Source organism: Pelophylax lessonae (assembly GCF_965119305.1).
Source record: "Pelophylax lessonae genome assembly, chromosome: 3".
Taxonomy (NCBI): domain Eukaryota; kingdom Metazoa; phylum Chordata; class Amphibia; order Anura; family Ranidae; genus Pelophylax; species Pelophylax lessonae.
In genome coordinates this window covers 114515179-114533829 of record NC_138770.1, presented here as the reverse complement: position 1 = coordinate 114533829, position 18651 = coordinate 114515179, and the positions used below count along the sequence as shown (strand labels likewise).

The following is an 18651-nucleotide window of genomic DNA, read 5'->3' as shown; positions in this document are numbered from 1 at the left end:
ACATTTATGACCAAGACCCTCTTAGAGAGAAACACCTCATGTGTCACTGTCCGGCTTTGTGGATTTACACTACTTGCAATAAAACTGGTAGGATATAAAAAAAAAAAAAAAAAAAAAAAAAACAATAGAAGCGCAGCATGGTTGGATGGTCTGCAGGACAACCTGCAGAGGTAATATCTTTATGTATATTTATTCAAATGCTTTAGGGTTCTCTAAAGCACTTCAATTAAGAGTGCTCAGTCTAGCTGTAGGAAACCCGATAACCCAGTATAAGCAGCCAATAATACCTACCCATACTTTTCGGAGGTGGAGGCTTCTTTGGCTTCTGTAAGACAACAAACAACAACTAGAACAGGAAGTACAGGTTATCAAATATCAAATTCCCTAAATACAATCAATGTGCATTCTTTGGTACTGTATCAATGTTATTAAGGATAAGCAGGGCCAAAGCTTGGCTTCTTCTGTGAGTCTTTAAACCTCACAGAATTTTAAACAGGAGATTGGCCTTTAACACCCATGGTGATTTGATAAGGCTAAACGCCGGTATGCATGTGAGCATAATGGCTGAGGAAGCCAGCTGGAAGGAGTGAAACTACATTACAGAAGTCTATATGAAATGTGACTACTACTAGCTAGACCTGGATAAAAGAAAATCATCACAGACACAATGGGGCTGAAAGGTTGTCAGAAATAAGAGATTTTTTTACACCACCTTGAGATGAAACCTGCTAGGGAAGCCAAAATTGAAGATGAAATGCCCAGTAAGAATGTTATAGTCTTGAAAAGGCCTGACATCGTCCAACAAGGAACATTAACAGTGGAACAAGGGTTGGTTATGATAGGGACACAGTTTAAAAGGGATATCTCTCTAAATAAAACTGCATGTACTGTTGAAGAATTTCTTCTTCTGAATTTCTACAATGGATAATAAGAACAATGAACACTTACTTCCTTTTCTGAATCATGAATTATAGTAGCAAAGTTGTCAGGAAAAACTCCTTCTTTTCCATTGAGCTCTCCTCTCCACCAACCAGGATCTCCAGTATCCTGTAAACAAAGAACGGGCTTCAGTTCTCAGAGGTAACATACGGTACTTTGGTGGTATTTGCTACTGTGAGACAACTTACTTTATTTATTAAGTTGATTGTGTCACCTTCTTTAAAACTAAGCTCATCCTCATTGATTGCATCGTAGGCATACAAGGCTCTGCATATCTCTTTGGCTGTGGGAAAAGTAGAGAATGAACAAAACGCTTTTCTGAACAGTATGCAATAAGAAATAGAACCTGAATTGTTGTGAAGAATTGGTGCAACTTTAGGTGTAGTTTGAATAGGACTCTGCTCTCTGCGGCATCTAAAAACACAAAAACCATTGTCCAGAAGAGTACACTATCCAGTGTCTCCAGGGCTCCTTCGTGTTCCCAACCTGCTTTAAATCTGGCCCTTGCATCTGGGGACACCATTACACGCTATGGTGATTAAAACGGTACATAATCGCAAATGCACATCACAGAAGATGACAACCGTCTCAAATGCATGTGCCAAGCCTGACACAGGGCAGTTATGGCATATGCCTGGACCTAGTGCATGTGGGACACCTAGAATACGGCCTGCGAAAGGATTGGAGGCTGCACAATGAAAACCTGCCAGGTCTGTTCTTTCCCTCTTGCCTTCTCTTTGTTCTCTCTGGCAGAGTCTTCTCTCACACCCATCCTTGCCACTGCCCTAATCCTTATACCCCCCCAACTTTTATCTACCCATAAAACCCATTCTAACACTAAACACACATAGAACTAGCCAAGTCTGAGTGACACCATCCTCCAGTGGCCAAGCTTATGCTCTGGCCGTATACTCCTCTATAACAATGCCCATTAAAAAGAAATACACTACACTGATCTATGGACCTTGGCTCCAGGTATAAGGAGCTAAACATTTAAATACGGTTTTTAATTTTATTTCAGGGACTCCTTATTGAATTCTTTTTGACTGTACTACATCTGCATCTGTAAAAATACATATCTCATACTTGATGGGCCGCTGGGGAAGTGGACATTCATTGTAGTAGCTGTTGCTATCTGGGTACTGTGCTGAGCAGATTCTATTCTATTTGATGAACACAGAGGGTCGCTTGATTCACAGCCAAAAAATGTCCTGTATTTTTTTTTTTTTAAATGAATACAAGCTCTCAGGTTGGATGAGGTGGTTACATCACAATCTAGACCTTGTCCTATCAAAAAATGCCTTGTATTTGGTGAAAAGAAAAATACATGTTCTGTGAATGGCAGCAGTGTCAAGCAAGCAATTATATGTTCACTATGCAGAAGGAAAGCCACTCAGTATAGGACCTGGAAGACTGCAGTAGTCACAGTAGTAGCCATGACTGCTACAGCGATTGTCTGCTTCAACAGCAGCCACTCAGTTTTGGAATACTTACATTGGTCCAAGCTGGACCAATGTATTTATGCAATAAAGATCATAGTTAGACTTCCCTGTAAAACCAGCAAAATCTTGTTAATAGAAAATCTGCCAGGTCCTAGGGAACTTAAATATCTGCGTCTGCAAATGAGTTTGGTTTGTAATTTACCATGGTAATCAACCCTTTGGTGGTTGGAGTGTGGTCCTTTGGTATTCAGTGTTAATTTGTAAAGGGATTGTAAAATCACTAATCTCTAGCAATCTCATGTAATTCGTCTCTAGTGGACCCTCTCCTATAGCATGGCTCCAATCTCCAACCATGGATTAGGAGACTGGGCAAGCAGAATTATAAATGATTAGGCAGTTAAAACAGTGAACAAAGGCATTGGGTAGACTCAAGTCTTAACAACCAAGTAGTAGATTGAATATGTAAGAGTTTCCATAAAGACAGTGCCATTCGCACAAACCTCCCCACCTTTTGGTTTGCCGTCAATCTCGGTTTTTGGTAGATCTGAGCTTAGTGTGCGAGATGCCTTTACTGCTGGTAGTGGAGTAGGTGATGGCTGCAAAACAGATGCGATAGTCAGCAGGGATTAGTCATTAAAATATAATGCATGCAGTAGGTAAATTATTGTGGGTCATTTGCTAATTTTTATGAACGTAAAGGAAGGTAACCATTTCTTAAAGCATTTTTTTCGTGGTAATTGCAGCATTTCCATATCACACAAGCTGTTACTCCAACAAATGATACATACATCAGGCTGATGGTAAGACCAAACTCCAGTTCGATATAACAGGCAAAAATGAATACAACTTTGTATTAATATGTCCTTTTTAGGTTTTTTTTTTTTTTTTTTCCAATGCATTAACCAATTGACCTCAGGAAGACAATGGCACTGCGTTATTTTAACTGACAATTGCCGGTTCTCCACAAATACAGCTTTCTTTTGGTGGTATTTGATCACCTCTGTGTTTATATTTTGCATTATAAACAAAAAAAAGACTGAAGATTTTGGAGGGGGGGGGGGGGGGACACCAAATATTTATTACTTTCTGCTATAAAACATACCTAATAAAATAGAAAAAAAAAACAAATTTCTTCAATAATTTAGGCCAATATGTATTCTGCTACATACTTTTGGTAAAAAAAAAATCCCAATAAGCGTATATTGGTTTGTGCAAAAGCTACAGCATCTACAAATTATGGGATATACTGGAATCATTTATTTTATTTATTTATACTAGTAGTAATGTCATTGATCAGCGACTTATAGCGAGACTGCGATATTGCGGCAAACAATCTGACACTTGACAGTTTGTGAGAACCAGTGACACTTATACAGTGATTAGTGCTAAAGATATACACTGTCACTGTACTTTAGAACACTGGCTGGAAAGGGGTTAAGCATCTAGGGCAATCACATGGTTAAATGTGTGCCTAATCAGTGTTTTTGTGAACGGTGTGCGCTGATTTTACTAAGGAAAGTGATGGATTTTACTCCACGGAGCTCTACATTGTTTACATGTGCACAGCTCTGTCCAGCCTCTCTCCTGAGTGGTTTCTGCAGGACAGACACAACCAGACTAGGGTTTCAACAGCCATGCTGTAAAAGCCAGAGACTGAAGCAGGATGGAATAGATGGCTTTGAGATAGTAGTTCTTGCCTGTTGGGAAGTAGCCAGGGGTCATCTGCTAGAAATCTGAGAATTTCTGTGTACCAGGTTCTTTCAGGTCAGTTTGATGCAATTAGAATCACCGTTCTGCTCCCGTGAGCTCTCTTATTGAGCAGACGAGGCATAATTCACACTTAAGATGTATATTAGCCTGAATTGGGAACGGGAAATTATCAAGGCCCCCAAGGCTAGGTGCTAGAGGATCCTTCTTCCTGGCTACAGCGATAGTCTGTTGTTGAATCTGTAGGCTTGGATATCTAAATCTGGATTCTCCTATGTGTGACATAAGAGATTGAAGATGTCTGGGTGAAGGGCCCATTACACCTTGATCCAGGCAAAGGTGGCTGACATTATCCGCATTCCAGGTTTCCACTACTGTTATGTGGACTGCAGAGAAAGCCAATTTCAGTCCATTAAATTATCTGGTCTGTTTCTTTCATTGCTCTAAGACTCCTCAAGCTCCCTTGAAAGCAACAGCTGTGGCACTGTAACACTACACCTTTTTTTTTTTTTTTTTTTTTTTTGAAAAAGATTTTTATTGAAGTCCAACTTAGGCACACAGTGCAACAGAAACATTACATAACCAGCATAGCACAACAGCCTCCAAGGGGTAAACATCCAGAAACAAAAAATGTTCCATAACACATATGGTATACAGTAAAAAAGGCAAAAACCCCTCAGACAGCCGCCGATCAGCTCGCACTAACCATGCGCCCAGTAGGACCCCAAGTTTTGCATTTTTAAAGAAAAACAACATCCCGGAACCCCCCACCCCTCAGCCCAGAACCAAGAACCAGGCCTCCCCACCCACACTCCCTTAGGAGGAGCAGGCGAGCTGGCCATCTGAACAAACCCCCCACAGGTGACAACCCAGAGAAACCCCCCATACCAATCCACCAGGTCCGTGGCAGAGCACACCAATCACTCAACAGTCACACATCAGGGGAATGATCTAAGCCTCAATCCGCCCCCCATATCGCTCCAGACCCATCCTAACCATTAACCTGCGGTTCCACTAAAGTAGCCTCCGAGTCCACCCATCGGTACCACACCTTCCTAAACTTCTTAGGTGACCCCCTAGCCTCATAAGTCATCCTGTACAGTACAATGTCGGCATTCACCACCCGTATCCACATCCCAAGAGTCAACTCCGCAGTATAGATCCAACTCCTGGCGATCAATTTCCTAACGCAGAAAAAAAGAATGCGGAGAAACAGCTTGGTGGCCATATCTAGACCCTCCACCTCCACGACCCCCAGTAAACACACCAGGGGAGAACAAATATTCGGGAGACCAAAGCTATCCGCAATAAATTTCGTAACCTGAGACCACAGTGGTCGCACCTTAGGGCAGTCCCAGACCATATGCAGAAAGGAGCCTCGATCTCCCGAACACTTGTGGCACAAATCAGTATCCCTCTTACGCATAGAGAACAGACGAACCGGAGTATAGTAGGTCTGGTGTAGATATCTCAGCTGTATCATCTTGTCGGTCGAAGAAATAACCGTGCCCAAATAATTCTCCAATACCTCCTCCCACTGCTCCTCGGTCAAGTCAGGAATAAAGGTCACCCACCTAGCCCTGGCCCTATCCACTGCCCCAGAACCCCCAGGACACAGCGCCCCGTAGTATCTGGAAATCCGTTTCATCGGCTCCGGATCCATTAACAGAGCTTCGAGCGAGGGGTTAGTCAAAACCACAACCCCCCCCCCCAAACTGCACCCGCACCGCGTGCTGAAGTTGTAAGTACCTGAAGCGCCACGTCCCGGGGATCCCAAAGGTCTCCCTCAGCTGTGTGAAGGACACCAACCTACCCTGATAGAAGAGCTGATGTAGGTACTTCAGACCATATCTAGCCCAACTACCCCCATCTTGCATACGGACAAACTCCTTCAGCGCCGGATTAAACCACAAAGGGCTATTCGGCGAAGTCACCAAAGAATCGTCCCCGATCCGCGCGGCACAAAGCCGAAAGATTTTCCCCGGCAAACGCATCACCGACCCCAGGTCCCGCCCAGGAGCCCCCCCCCGATATAGGACATTAATCAGCGATTCAAAGGAGGAGGCCAGGGCCGCCTCCACCTCAACCGCTGCGTTAGGCACCTGCGGAAAATATCTCCAATGTAGGAAGACCAACTGCGAAGCAAAATAATAAGAACGCAGATCCGGCACCGCCAGTCCCCCTCTCGCCACCGGGCATTTGAGCACCGACAAGGCCACTCTAGAAGGTTTATTACCCCAAAGCAGAGTAGTAAGAATAGCATCTATCCTCCGGAACACCCCTCTAGGAACATAGACCGGGGCATTAGAGAGTACATACAAAAATTTGGGCAAAAATATCATTTTAAAAATGTTAACTCTGCCCAGCAGCGAGAGGGGGAGCGACCGCCACCGCTCCACTCTATCCCTAAAAGCATTCACTATCGGAACAAGATTATTCTCCAGAAACCTGGAGATCGGGAGCTGAAACACAATCCCCAAGTACTTAAACGAATCGGTCTAAGGGATGGGGCACCCAGCCGGAGCCACAACCCCTTCGTCCAAGGGAAACAAGGAAGATTTGGTCCAATTGATACAAAAGCCCGAGAACTCCCCGAACTCCTGAATCACTCGGATGGCATAATTCAAAGAAGGCCCCGGATCCTGCAAATACAAGAGCATGTCGTCCGCATATAGAGAGACGCGCTCTTCCATGTGACCCACCCGCAAGCCACGAAAGACCATACTCTCCCTCAACCTCATAGCCAAAGGTTCCATAGCCAGGGCGAACAGCAGGGGCGACAAAGGGCACCCCTGCCTGGTCCCCCTATGCATCCGGAAAGATTCAGAGATCTGCCCATTCACCCTAACCCTCACCGTAGGCTCTGTGTACAATAACCGCACCCACGACCGAAAGATAGGGCCAAAACCGTACGCCTCCAACACCCTAAAAAGATATTGCCATTCGACGGAGTCGAAGGCCTTTTGTGTATCCAGAGAAGCCACAACCCTCTCCCCAACCACGTCGTGTTTTGCCTGAAGGTTAACAAAAAGTCTCCGCACATTCATTTGCGCACACCGCCCCGGCATAAACCCCGTCTGATCCGCCTTAACCAATTTCAGGATAACCGTCTGTAACCTTAAAGCCAGGACCTTCGCCAAAATTTTGGTGTCTACATTAATCAGCGAGATTGGTCTGTACGCCCCACATTCCCGGAGATCCTTCCCGGGTTTCGGAATAAGGACCACCAGCGCTTCCCTCATAGAAGGGGGAAGAACCCCACCCTCCCTCGCAGAGTTATACAGAGACAGCAAACGGGGAGACAAGACATCCCGGAAGGTGTGATACCATTCCGACGGCAGACCGTCCAAGCCGGGGGATTTCCTGGGGGAGAAGGACGCAACTGCCTTCTCAATCTCCCCCACCGAAAACCCCCTATCCAAAAAGCCCCTGTCCTCCTCCGACAACTGCGGGAACTCAACACCCTGCAGATAATCATCCAGCTCCGACTGCTCCCTAATCGAGCAGGACTTGTACAAGTCCTCATAATATTTGGCAAACTCCCGGAGGATACCAGCAGGATCCGTCACCTCCCGTCCCTGTTCCCCCAGAACACACCCCACATGCACCGGAACCCGATCCGAGCGGGCCAGGAAAGCCAACAATCGCCCATTTTTGTCCCCAAACTCAAATACCCTCCTCCTCTGGGCCAACATCGTCCTAGTCGTCCGGTCAGTCAGGAACAGTTGTAAGTCCCTAGTCGCCTGTCTCCACCTAAGCAACCCAGCTGGGTCTGGAGCATCCACATAGTGCTCTTCCGCCCCGGAAACTTCCAACTCCTTCTCCACCCTCGTAGAGGCCAGCTGACGTTTAAAACTTTTTAATTCAGTCATGTAAACCCCCCGCAAAGTAGCCTTAAACGCCTCCCATTGAAGCGGGACCTCCCCATACCCCCCATTCTCCCCCCAATAGGCAGCTATGGCTTTGGAACAGGCTATTTTTATGTATTCCTCCTGCAACCAACTGGCCTCCATCCTCCACTGACGAACCCCATCCCGAAAACCCACCCGAAGAGAGAGGGCCAGGGGGGAATGATCCGAGTGAACTCTAGGTAAATATTCCACCGAGTCCACCAGGCCCAACCCCGCCTCTTCAGCAAGTACCGTGTCCACCCGAGACAACGATTTATGCGTCTCCGAGTAGCACGAGTACTCTCTAGCCAACGGGTGCGCATATCTCCACACATCCCGAAAGCCATAAGTGGTCAACCACCCCGCAAGGGGGGCCGGAGAACCAGCCACAGCTCTCAGCCTGTCTAGTTCAGGATTCGAGACAGCATTGAAATCCCCCATAAAAAACACCAGACCCTCCGCCACCTCCATAGCTGCTTGAAATATCTCGTCAAGGAGAGCCAGGGAGAATGGAGGAGGCAGATACACATTCACAATAGTTAGCACCCTCAGGCAAACCTTAAAAACCAGAATGACATATCTCCCAAACACATCCGTTTTAACAGTGCGCACCGTTATGGGCAACGCTTTTGTAACTAAAATGGAGACCCCCCTAGCATAGGAAGAATAAGTAGAGTGATACCCCTGAGCAATATGTGCCCTTTTTAGGGAGAGGATCCTGGAGCCCTGCAAATGAGTCTCCTGCAACAGAATCAAATGAGGCTTATGCGTTTTCAAATAATCAAAAATCAACGAACGTTTGAACTTAGAGTTCAAGCCCCGGACATTCCAGGACACCAATTTCAGCCGCTCAGCCATCATCTGAATGTACCGCAAGCAGAAGGCTCCCGCCCCTGACCCCATCCAGGGCCCTACCGCCAAGCAAAAGCTCCAGGAACCTCACCCCCGAGCCCCAGAGAACCCCCCAACACAGCATCACAGTAATCATATGCCCCCCCACAAGTCCTGGCCACAGTAAAGCCTCCCTGGTCACCTGAAATGAAAAAAACAAAACAAAAACCCGTCCCAACTCCCTTCCCACCCCCCCCCCCTGCACCCAGCCCCAACCCGCCAAGTGCCTCATCCCGTAACACCCAACAGTACAAACAGGCAGAGTCCCTCTCCTAAAAGAGGACCATACACCCCAACTCCAGTCCCAAAGACCTAGTAACCCAACATAGGCAGTCTCTCAGTCTCCGAAAAAAAAAAAAACAAAAAACACAGCCGGTCCCCTCCCCCCCTGCAAAAAAAAACTACAGGGAGACCAGGGGCGGCAAAGGGAATGGCCAGGAAAAGGAAAAAAAAAACCCTTCTCTTTTTCCCCGACCAAAAAATCCAACAATACAAACCCCCCCAAAAAAAAGGGGAAGGGGAGCAGCAAAAATCGAACCAACCAAAAAGAGTCCGTCTGTCCGCCTGCAAAAAAAACAGTTCCACATGTAGGTGCACAAACTCCAGTTGACAAGCTTCAGTCCCAATCAGCCTCCAGACCAAAAAAACAAAAAACTCCTTCAGGATCCCCTCGCATCCAGCCACTCAGTCGCCTCCATAGGGTTGTTGAAGAAATGGGTCTTGCCCCCATCCAGCACCCGCAGCTTAGCCGGGTACAGCACGCTGTACCCCAAGTTGAGCTCCCTAAGGCGCCTCTTCACCGGCTGATAGCTAGCACGCTGCTTCTGCGTAGTCGCCGAAAAGTCAGGATAAATGGAAATGCGGTAGCCATTATACTCCAACGGAGGGCCATTGCGTGCCACCCTCAGAATGTTCTCTCTGTCCCGGAAGTGTAGCAGCTTCGCAATCAAAGAGCGAGGGATAGCCCCCCTCGGGGGAGCCCTGGCAGGTATCCTATGGGCCCTCTCAATGGCAAACAGTCTGGTAAAAGTAGCGGAATCCATGTTCGCCTTTAACCATCCCTCCAAAAAGTCCTCCGGCTTCCCAGCTTCCGCACCCTCAGGAAAACCCACAAATCTGAGATTATTGCGGCGCATGCGATCCTCCATGTCAGCCAGCTTCAATGTATGATCAGATATATGTTGTTTAGAGACCTGCACCGTTGTCTCCATAGGTCTCAGTACAGCTTCCACATCAGTAATCCTCCTCTCTGCAGCATGAGTCCTGTCCCTCACCTTTGCCACATCTTGTTTGAGAAAGGAGAATTCAACCTTAAGGCTATCAATTTGTTCAGTAAGGGAGGACCTGCAGAACTGTATGGCCTCCATGATCTGGGACAAGGATGGTTCCCCGGGGGCCGAGGGGGGGGAACCCGGCAGCCCTGCACTCACCGACTCCACATGTCTGTCCAGCGATCGCCCCCTCTGCTTCCCTCCCTTCCTAGGAGGCATAGGAGCGGGTATAGGAGCCACTGGATCATCCCAGACATCCCTGCCAGGGTGCGCATCGTCCCGCGCCATCGGCGCCTCCCCCGCCCGATGGCCGGCGCCATCTTGAGCTCCCCATGCGAACCGAGCCAGCCTGTCCCCCGGGGCCGCTGGAGGCACCTTCCCGTACTTCACCATCACAGGAGTCACCCCGTCGATTCCAGGGAACCCTCCCGAGCAGCCAGCAGCAACTGAAGCCAAGTTTGTGCACAGGATAACAGCAGGATCACAGGCACACAGACGGAGCTCTCCCCCTGTACGTCCTCACATGCCGGCCGTTGGCTCCGCCCCCGTAACACTACACCTTGATTAGGTATCCTTGCAGAAGGTGGTCCAGTTAAGGAAGAACTTGGCTTCCACAGGTGACAACGTTCCCTAGACCATGAGGGGGACCTGTAAGACATCTGTTCTCACTTTCCAGTGATAGGGAATACAGTAAGTACCTTACATACAAACATTCTACTTTCACAGATACGATGTCCAATCCTGTAAAGCTGGGTACACACACACAGTTTTAACCCATCGGGCTGAAGGAAAAACGAATTGACAGATCGCTGTACCAACACAAGCAATGTTGATGCAGCAATCGCCAATGCTTTGCCTTTGTGTTCGAACAGGGGGGGCTGCCCCCACCAGAACACACTGATCAGTGCTCTCAACCTTTGTCTGCAAGCGCTGATCTTTGCTGGACACGAACTTACGAACAAGCTCCCAGAACAGAACCTGTTCATAAGTAGGGATTTACTGTACTTCCATATGGTTAGTGTTGGGTTGAGATCTACCAAGTTAGGGAGTTCCTTGCATGGCTGGACAGAATCACAGGTAGGTCAAGAGAAAGAGCATGCTTGTTTCAGGTGAACAGGATGTTCTATTGGAGAGCTCTTGAATGAAACTTGACAAATAGTACAGCCTCAAAGGAGGATGGACTTTGCCTTAGATCTGTACAGCACCCTGTGGCTAACTATACTTGTTGCAACAACGTGCCATGGTGAGCACCCAATGCAGGACCCAGTGCCACAAGCATAAGTTACAGGCCAGCCCCACTATGCTGGGGTCCAGGTATGGTCCCACAAGATAAACACTAAGGATTATTAATCCAGAAACTGCTAAAAAGCCCAGGGCAGAAAGCTGTCAAATCTTTATAGAAGAGTCTGGAAAATAAAGGAATGGTTTAAAAAGGCCAAAACCTCACCACGGCAGAGGTCTTTCACCTAAGGACACTAGCGAAAAACTAGAGTCTCACGGAGGGTGTAGGATGAACTGAATGTTCACTAGGTATGACAATAGCAACATTTTTTTTTGTCCCTTGGTCTATGACTACAGTCATGGGTCATGTATGATTAAGATATTAGAGTCATGGAAAATACATGCGAAATGGAGGTTTTCGATAGTTAGAACTTAATTCCAGACAAAAACTTTCAACAAAATGTACACAGTAGCCAAAAAGGATATAAACCTACTTTTTGTGCACCAACTTAATTTTAAAACCTTGATATTATCCTGTAAGTAGTGAAAACCATCACCGTGCAAAGCATAGCCTTTGCAGAGAGCAGAGCTGTGAGAGGGACCCAACAGTTCATCCCCACTACAGCCAGCCTGTAGGAAATTACAGGAGGGGCAGAGACCAGACCAGTTAACCTACACAAGAAGAGAGCAGCAGGGACTAGTCTTTATTATAAAAAGCTCCTACACAAAGTGCAAGAGCGGTTTCATGCTGTGTGACTGCACTGATCTGGAAAGGACAATACAAAGCACATCAAGATTCAAGTAAAAATGCACATGACTCTTTAGACAATATTTTTAGCATGGATTTCAGCTTTAAACCTCCTTTCCATGCGACATGCGAACACTCATGCGTTCCAATACTGGTGCGGACCAAAAAAAGGGAGCTGCATGACTTTGCATGGCTGAATTTGCATCACATTCAGACCAATCTGTATGGCTGAATTTGCATCGCACAGCATCGCATGTGATTTGCATAGCAGTGCGGTGCAAATCACATGCAATGTCTCACATTGCATATGTGTGAACTGGCACCAAAGGATGAAAAATAACTCACCTTCGCCTAGGTTCACACTTGTGTAGGTGGTCCCAGCTGCGGATGGGGGTGGACTGGGATTTCTGAAATAACCTTTTGCCTATGTTTCAGGAGGCATGGCAGCCCTTTCAAATGAATGGGCTGTTGTGCCCTAGAAATAACTGATGCATTTAAAATACAAATATGTAGTCTAAAATTGTTCAAGCCCAGCTGCAAATTTCTATATGGCCCCTCATTCAAGTTATACTTTAGGGAACACAAGATGGACTGACTACATGCTGCTTTTACCTTCTCAGGCTTCTTGATTTCAGAATCTGCAACCGGTATTCTTGGTTTGAGCTTCACAGACCCTTCTTTAAAAATATCTCCAAAACCAACTCCCATGATTTTCTTTGGCTGAGCCACGTTTGGGGTAGAAGTTTCTAAGCTATTAGCTGGAGATAGTGCAGGGGAAGACGGGGAAGCACCAGCAGGGGTTGCAGTAGGTTCTGCTGTGAAAAGAGACAAGTGAATTTTAGACCTTTTTGAACAAAAATCTTAACATAACAACCATACTATAAATCATGAAGTAAACAGAACCATATATTTCCTTTGGCACAGCAATAACAAATAAAAAGGTAGCGTTAACTGTTAACATATAGTAAATATCTTTTTGGCTATTGGTCAGTCATGTGACCACTTTTCAGTTGCTATGCTTTGCAGGGCCAAGCAGTGAACTGGACCAAACCACAGGGTGTCACGCGTAATGGTAACACCACTGTCAGCTTATGTGAATGGAACGTCAAGGCTCCCTGCAGGAACCTCTGCCCCACATTAGCTGATGACCACTTCCACAGCCGTGCCTCCCTTGGATGTGGTCAACTTCAGATTGGACAAGGAGAGCTTGGGAATGAGTGCATATGGGAAAAAATGCTGAGAGAGATAGAGCTGCCTATGAATGTCACTGCCAACTCAGGAAATGCATAAAACCGGCAGTATAAACTGGTATTATAAAAAAAAAGTGCACATATACAGTATAGCTGTGCTTGGCTGGGCTTTGAATGAAGACTATCATAGGAAAAGGAAGCTGGACACGGGGTGGGAAGGGAACGACTGTCAGTGTAGCTGGAAGTGCTCTGGGGTCTCAGCTCACAGTCTACAATATTCATAGTACAGGCAACCACACTAAGTCTACGTTTATACTAGTGTGACTAATCAAATGGCACCCATTCCCATTTATGCAACTTTGAAAATCAGCAAATTTGAAAAGGTACCTGCACTACTTTGATGCAACTGATCCAGAGAGTGTAAAGTTGGAGCAAAGTCACACTCTAAATCACAATAGTGGAAACGTAGACTAAAGCTCTGTTTGCACTAGTGTGACTTGTCATGGGACTCTGGACACACAAAGGCACAGCCCATTGATTTCAATGGCACCCGTTCCCATCTATGCGACTTTGAAAATCAGCGACCTAGAAAAAGGTGCACTACTTTGATGCAACTTTTGATGTGACTTTGATCCAGAGAGTGTAAAGTTGGATCAAAGCTGCACTCTAAGTCGCACTCCAGCCTAGTGGCTACGTCTCCACTAGTGCGACTCCTAAGTTGTACTATTTAGAGTGCAACTATGATCCAACTTTACACTCTCTGGATCAAAGTCGCATCAAAGTAGTGCGGGCACCTTTTCAAAATCACTGATTTTAAAATGTCACATAGATTGAAACGAGTGCCACTGAAATCAATGGGCTATGACTTTATGTGTCTAAAGTCGCATGACAAGTCGCACTAGTGTAAACAGAGCCTAAAACTCATTACTCACATGTAATGAGCAATAGAAATCGATCTGGATCCTTATAAACTAAAAACATTTTAGTGACCTGGAGCAACCACAGTGGGGGCCTCCATCCCTAAATATGTATACAAAAAAATATATAAAGGAGGTCATGGGACTTTGAGTGAGGCCACCCACTTTACCAAAGTAGATATATAGAGTACATATGTTAACAAGTTGGTTAGAGAAATAGAATACAGCAAAAATAAATGAAAAAATAAAAAATTCCTGAATGAAGAAAAAATGGATTTTTGTAAGATCTTACCGTAAAATCCTTTTCTCTTAAGCTCATTGACAGACGCAGTCCTCCTTGATTAATATAAACTCGGGTTATACTGCCCTCTACAGGAGTAGGACTAGACAGGAAAGAAAACGTTCTGGCCACACCTTAGGGGCAGCCCCGGAGGGTATATCCTCTCACTTCCTGCTACAGGATATCAGTTATGTCACAAAGCAGTGTCAGAGAATTTAACCCGGGTACTGCGTCTGTCAATGAGCTTAACAGAAAAGGATTTTACGGTAAGATCTTACAAAAATCCATTTTTCTCTGTCGCTCATTGACAGATGCAGTCCTCCTTGATTAATATCAACTCGGGACGTCCCAAAGCAGTGCCACAAATGAGGGGTGGGATAACAGAAATCAAAATCCAGAAGGCCCAACCGGAGCCTACCAGAAGCATCAAGGACTCATCGAGCAAAAAGATGAGACCTAAGTGAAAAAACCCAACAAAACCTCGAGGTAGACCAACGGTCTCCTCAAATTGCGGCCTGCAGAACCTTGCTGCCAAAAGAGGCATCCGACGATGCCATCACATCAACTTTATAAAATTTTGTAAAGGTATGAACCGACGATCAAGTAGTCGCCTTGAAAACCTGGACCCCTGACGCCTGATGGTGGAAGGCCCAGGAAACACTACGCCCGAATAGAGTGCGCCTTAACAGGGAACGGGAGATCCCACCCCTTAATAGAATAAGCCTGTACCACCATCTGTCTGATCCATCTAGACATGGTCGCAGCAGAAACAGGCAGCCCCTTTCTAGGGTCATCCGTGATCACGAAAAGTGAATCCGTCTTACGAAACGAGTTCGTAGTAGTCAAGTGTACCCTGATTGTCCAAACCACATCCAAGGAGTGTAATGCAAACTCCCAAGGATGGCTAGGCTTAGGACACAGGGAAGGTAACACAATATTCTCATTCAGATGAAACTCTGAAACCACTTTAGGAAGGAAGGATGGATTCGGACGAAGAACCACCTTATCCCTATGAACCACCAGATATGGGGAACAACAAGATAATGCGGCCAGTTCTGACACCCTGCGTGCAGAAGTAATGGCCACCAAGAAGGCCACCTTCTGGGATAATGTAAGCAAGAGAATCTCCCTGATATTTTCAAAGGGAGGTTTCTGAAGAACCGACAACACCAAATTAAGATCCCAGGGTGGTAAGGGCGCGCGCACTGGCGGAGCCAAGTGCCGCACCCCCTGGATGAAATTCCGCACCAAGGAATGAGTAAGCCATAGGCTTCTGGAAGAAGATTGCTAACGCTGAAACCTGACCCTTGATAGTGCTCAAGGATAGTTTCTGCTCAACCCCCTTTTGCAGAAAAGCCAAGATTCGGGTCACCGAATAGGCACGTGGGGGAAAACCCAACGATTCACACCACACAATATAAGCCTTCCATGTGCGATAGACTTTGCTGGAGGTCGCTTTCCTTGCTTTAATTAGAGTAGGAATAACTGAAGCTGACAGAAAAAAACATATCCTGTAGCAGGAAGTGAGAGGATATACCCTCCGGGACTGCCCCTAAGGTGTGGCCAGAACGTTTTCTTTCCTGTCTAGTCCTACTCCTGTAGAGGGCAGTATAACCCGAGTTGATATTAATCAAGGAGGACTGCGTCTGTCAATGAGCGACAGAGAAAAATATGTATTTGAGAATTGACAATTCATGATAGATACAGTAAATACACAATTACATTATAATATATATAAGAAATAAATACGATTGATATAGACATGATGAATAAAACCACATGGCATCCTGACGTGTTTCGCAGAACTCTATCCGCTTCTTCAAGAGTATAATGCAAAGAGATTTAAAAATCAGTATCTACCAGCTTCTTCAAAAGTATAATGCTAAGAGATCTAAAAATCTAAACAAATGAAACCATTGTCGGGGTTATTGGGGGTTGATTAAAATAATAATAGGTAAAAAGAAAAATGATTTTAAAAGCCATGTATATTTCATATTATGCATATAAGAGATTCTGAACAGGATGGCGTCCATCTTGTTTTTAAGGTGAAACAAAGTTCATATATATTTGTTAAACAAAATGTCTCGTACAAGCTTACAAGAGAGCATAGAATTTCAACAATAGGGTCCTATACTTTCAGCAGACATTTCTATTTTCTTTTGTCATAAATAGGATTTCTTTTGACATCTCGATCAGATAAAACGTAGTCAGTCTGACGCTATGTTAAGGGGGGATATCTCAGTCTGTCTATAAGTATATAACAATGGACAATACCCCAGTATATTCTAGCAGACATTTAAAGATGAACCATATAAGTTTTTATAGATACATTATCATATGTGAGAAGATATTAGCCATAATTATGTCATTATATTATGTAAGCCATATACATATATATTTAGGAATATTGTATCACATTTTGGGTTTATATTTTCATAGTAATAATCTTACTTAGAATTCTTTTTCTAATAAGTGTAAGGACATATGTATCTCGTCACTAGTTACCTCATTTCAGAGAAGTCTAGTCTAAGTGCTCAAGGTGTCGTAAATATTCCCAAACCTAGACTATGTCTGACAGCCCTATGTCACAATCCAAATAAGTAATGGCTATTCACTAGCTAGAGGTCAAGAGGTCATGAGATAAGAAGGATGGGTAATTGTTTCAAATTATGTTAAATACAAAATCTAATGAACGGTACGACACTGCCCTCTGGAGACGAAATACCAGGTGCAGTCTTGAGATAATTTGAGATATTCCCATATAAAAATATTATATTGTGTTAAATAATATAATTATTGGAATGGCATTACTTGCCCAGGTGAATTATGGAGATACAGGTGGACATTTATGTATGTACTGGGAGTCTAGACAAAGTTTTATGTTGTGTTATATGATTAATCTCACATATAGAGAAATCATTTAATTTTATTATCCAAGTTTTGGGGTTAATTATCAAAAGGGGTGTGTCTCTGACCTCACTAGTTTAGGTATAGAATATCCCGACCAATTGGGATAATGTTTCATCCCTCTGGGTTTTACTTATGGTAATTTTTATAGCTCTTTGTTCTTACCATATAAAAGACCAACCCAGATGAGAGAGATGACACTTTACACTACTGACAACACACCTCACACTTACACCACACACGCTATTACATTTTTCAATAGACTCATGCAGACATACTCCCTGATCGACATCATTCATCTGAAACTTGGAGGAAACTCCTCCCTCACTGGCATCCATCTTAGGACTCTGGTAACACCATCTTAAGTGTGGTAATTATGCCTTGCTGTATTATTTGATTTTATTCAACAATTGTTTATTCTTTCCTTATATGTTTTATATTGCATATTTAAGGGTAATGAGATTACAATCCCAGCCGTATAAGCCATGGTATATTTTTCTCTAAAAAGCTGATTTTTGTTTTTATACATTTTTATTAATATCAGATTCAGTGCATTATTTGCAATTTTAAGTCTTCCGTTTTGCATGGCTTATTCTCATTCCTTCTGCAGTGGAATGACTTTGGGCTATGTGATTCGCAGACCATTGTAGTCTGTTTATATAGAACATTAATTTATGGCTTATACTATACCTGGGAAGAAATGGTAATCTTGCTTTCGTTTTACTTTCGTTTTACTTTCACTTTGTTTTAGTTTCACTTTCATTATTGAGCTAAACATCACATTGCATTGATTATTTGAAGTTAGTATTTTTATGTAGAGTTATTTTTGTGTCACTTCTTGTTTGATCATATATTGTGTTTGCATGTCTTGAGAATAAATATTTTTATATATATTCCATACTGTAGACTGTACTCACTAAGATTGGTATATGCTTTTAAAAAGAAATTAATCAATTAAAAAGAATTCACGACATTGATTTATGGCAATAGGTGAAGACTCTCCTTTTTCACAGATCTTTGCTTATTAACCATAAATAAATACACTGCTATATTCAGAGCAGTATAAATATTCTGACATAAGTACGAGCGCGAGATATTTATTATTAAATATTCTTACATATAATGGAGGCCCCAGCGAGATAATTATTGATTTCTTACATATGCCAATCATAAATATTGATCAGGTGATATAATCAATAACTTAAAAAAAAAAAAAAAAAAATTTTTTTTTTGGAATTTTTTTTTATT

General features: G+C 44.3%; 1 protein-coding gene across 4 annotated transcripts in view; it reads right to left on the bottom strand.

The window, feature by feature from the left end:
- Positions 1-18651, bottom strand: part of CD2AP (CD2 associated protein) — a 246503-nt gene that overhangs the window by 49364 nt on the left and 178488 nt on the right. For 3 of the 4 annotated variants that reach the window (XM_082251736.1, XM_082251738.1, XM_082251737.1), the window contains exons 6-10: positions 12722-12924; positions 2890-2977; positions 1128-1222; positions 949-1047; positions 292-325 (exon numbers count right to left, since the gene is read on the bottom strand). In XM_082251736.1, coding sequence (XP_082107862.1) covers positions 292-325; positions 949-1047; positions 1128-1222; positions 2890-2977; positions 12722-12924 — 519 coding nt within the window. The remainder of the gene's footprint in view (positions 1-291; positions 326-948; positions 1048-1127; positions 1223-2889; positions 2978-12721; positions 12925-18651) is intronic. The other variant, XM_082251739.1, reaches the window with a different exon arrangement.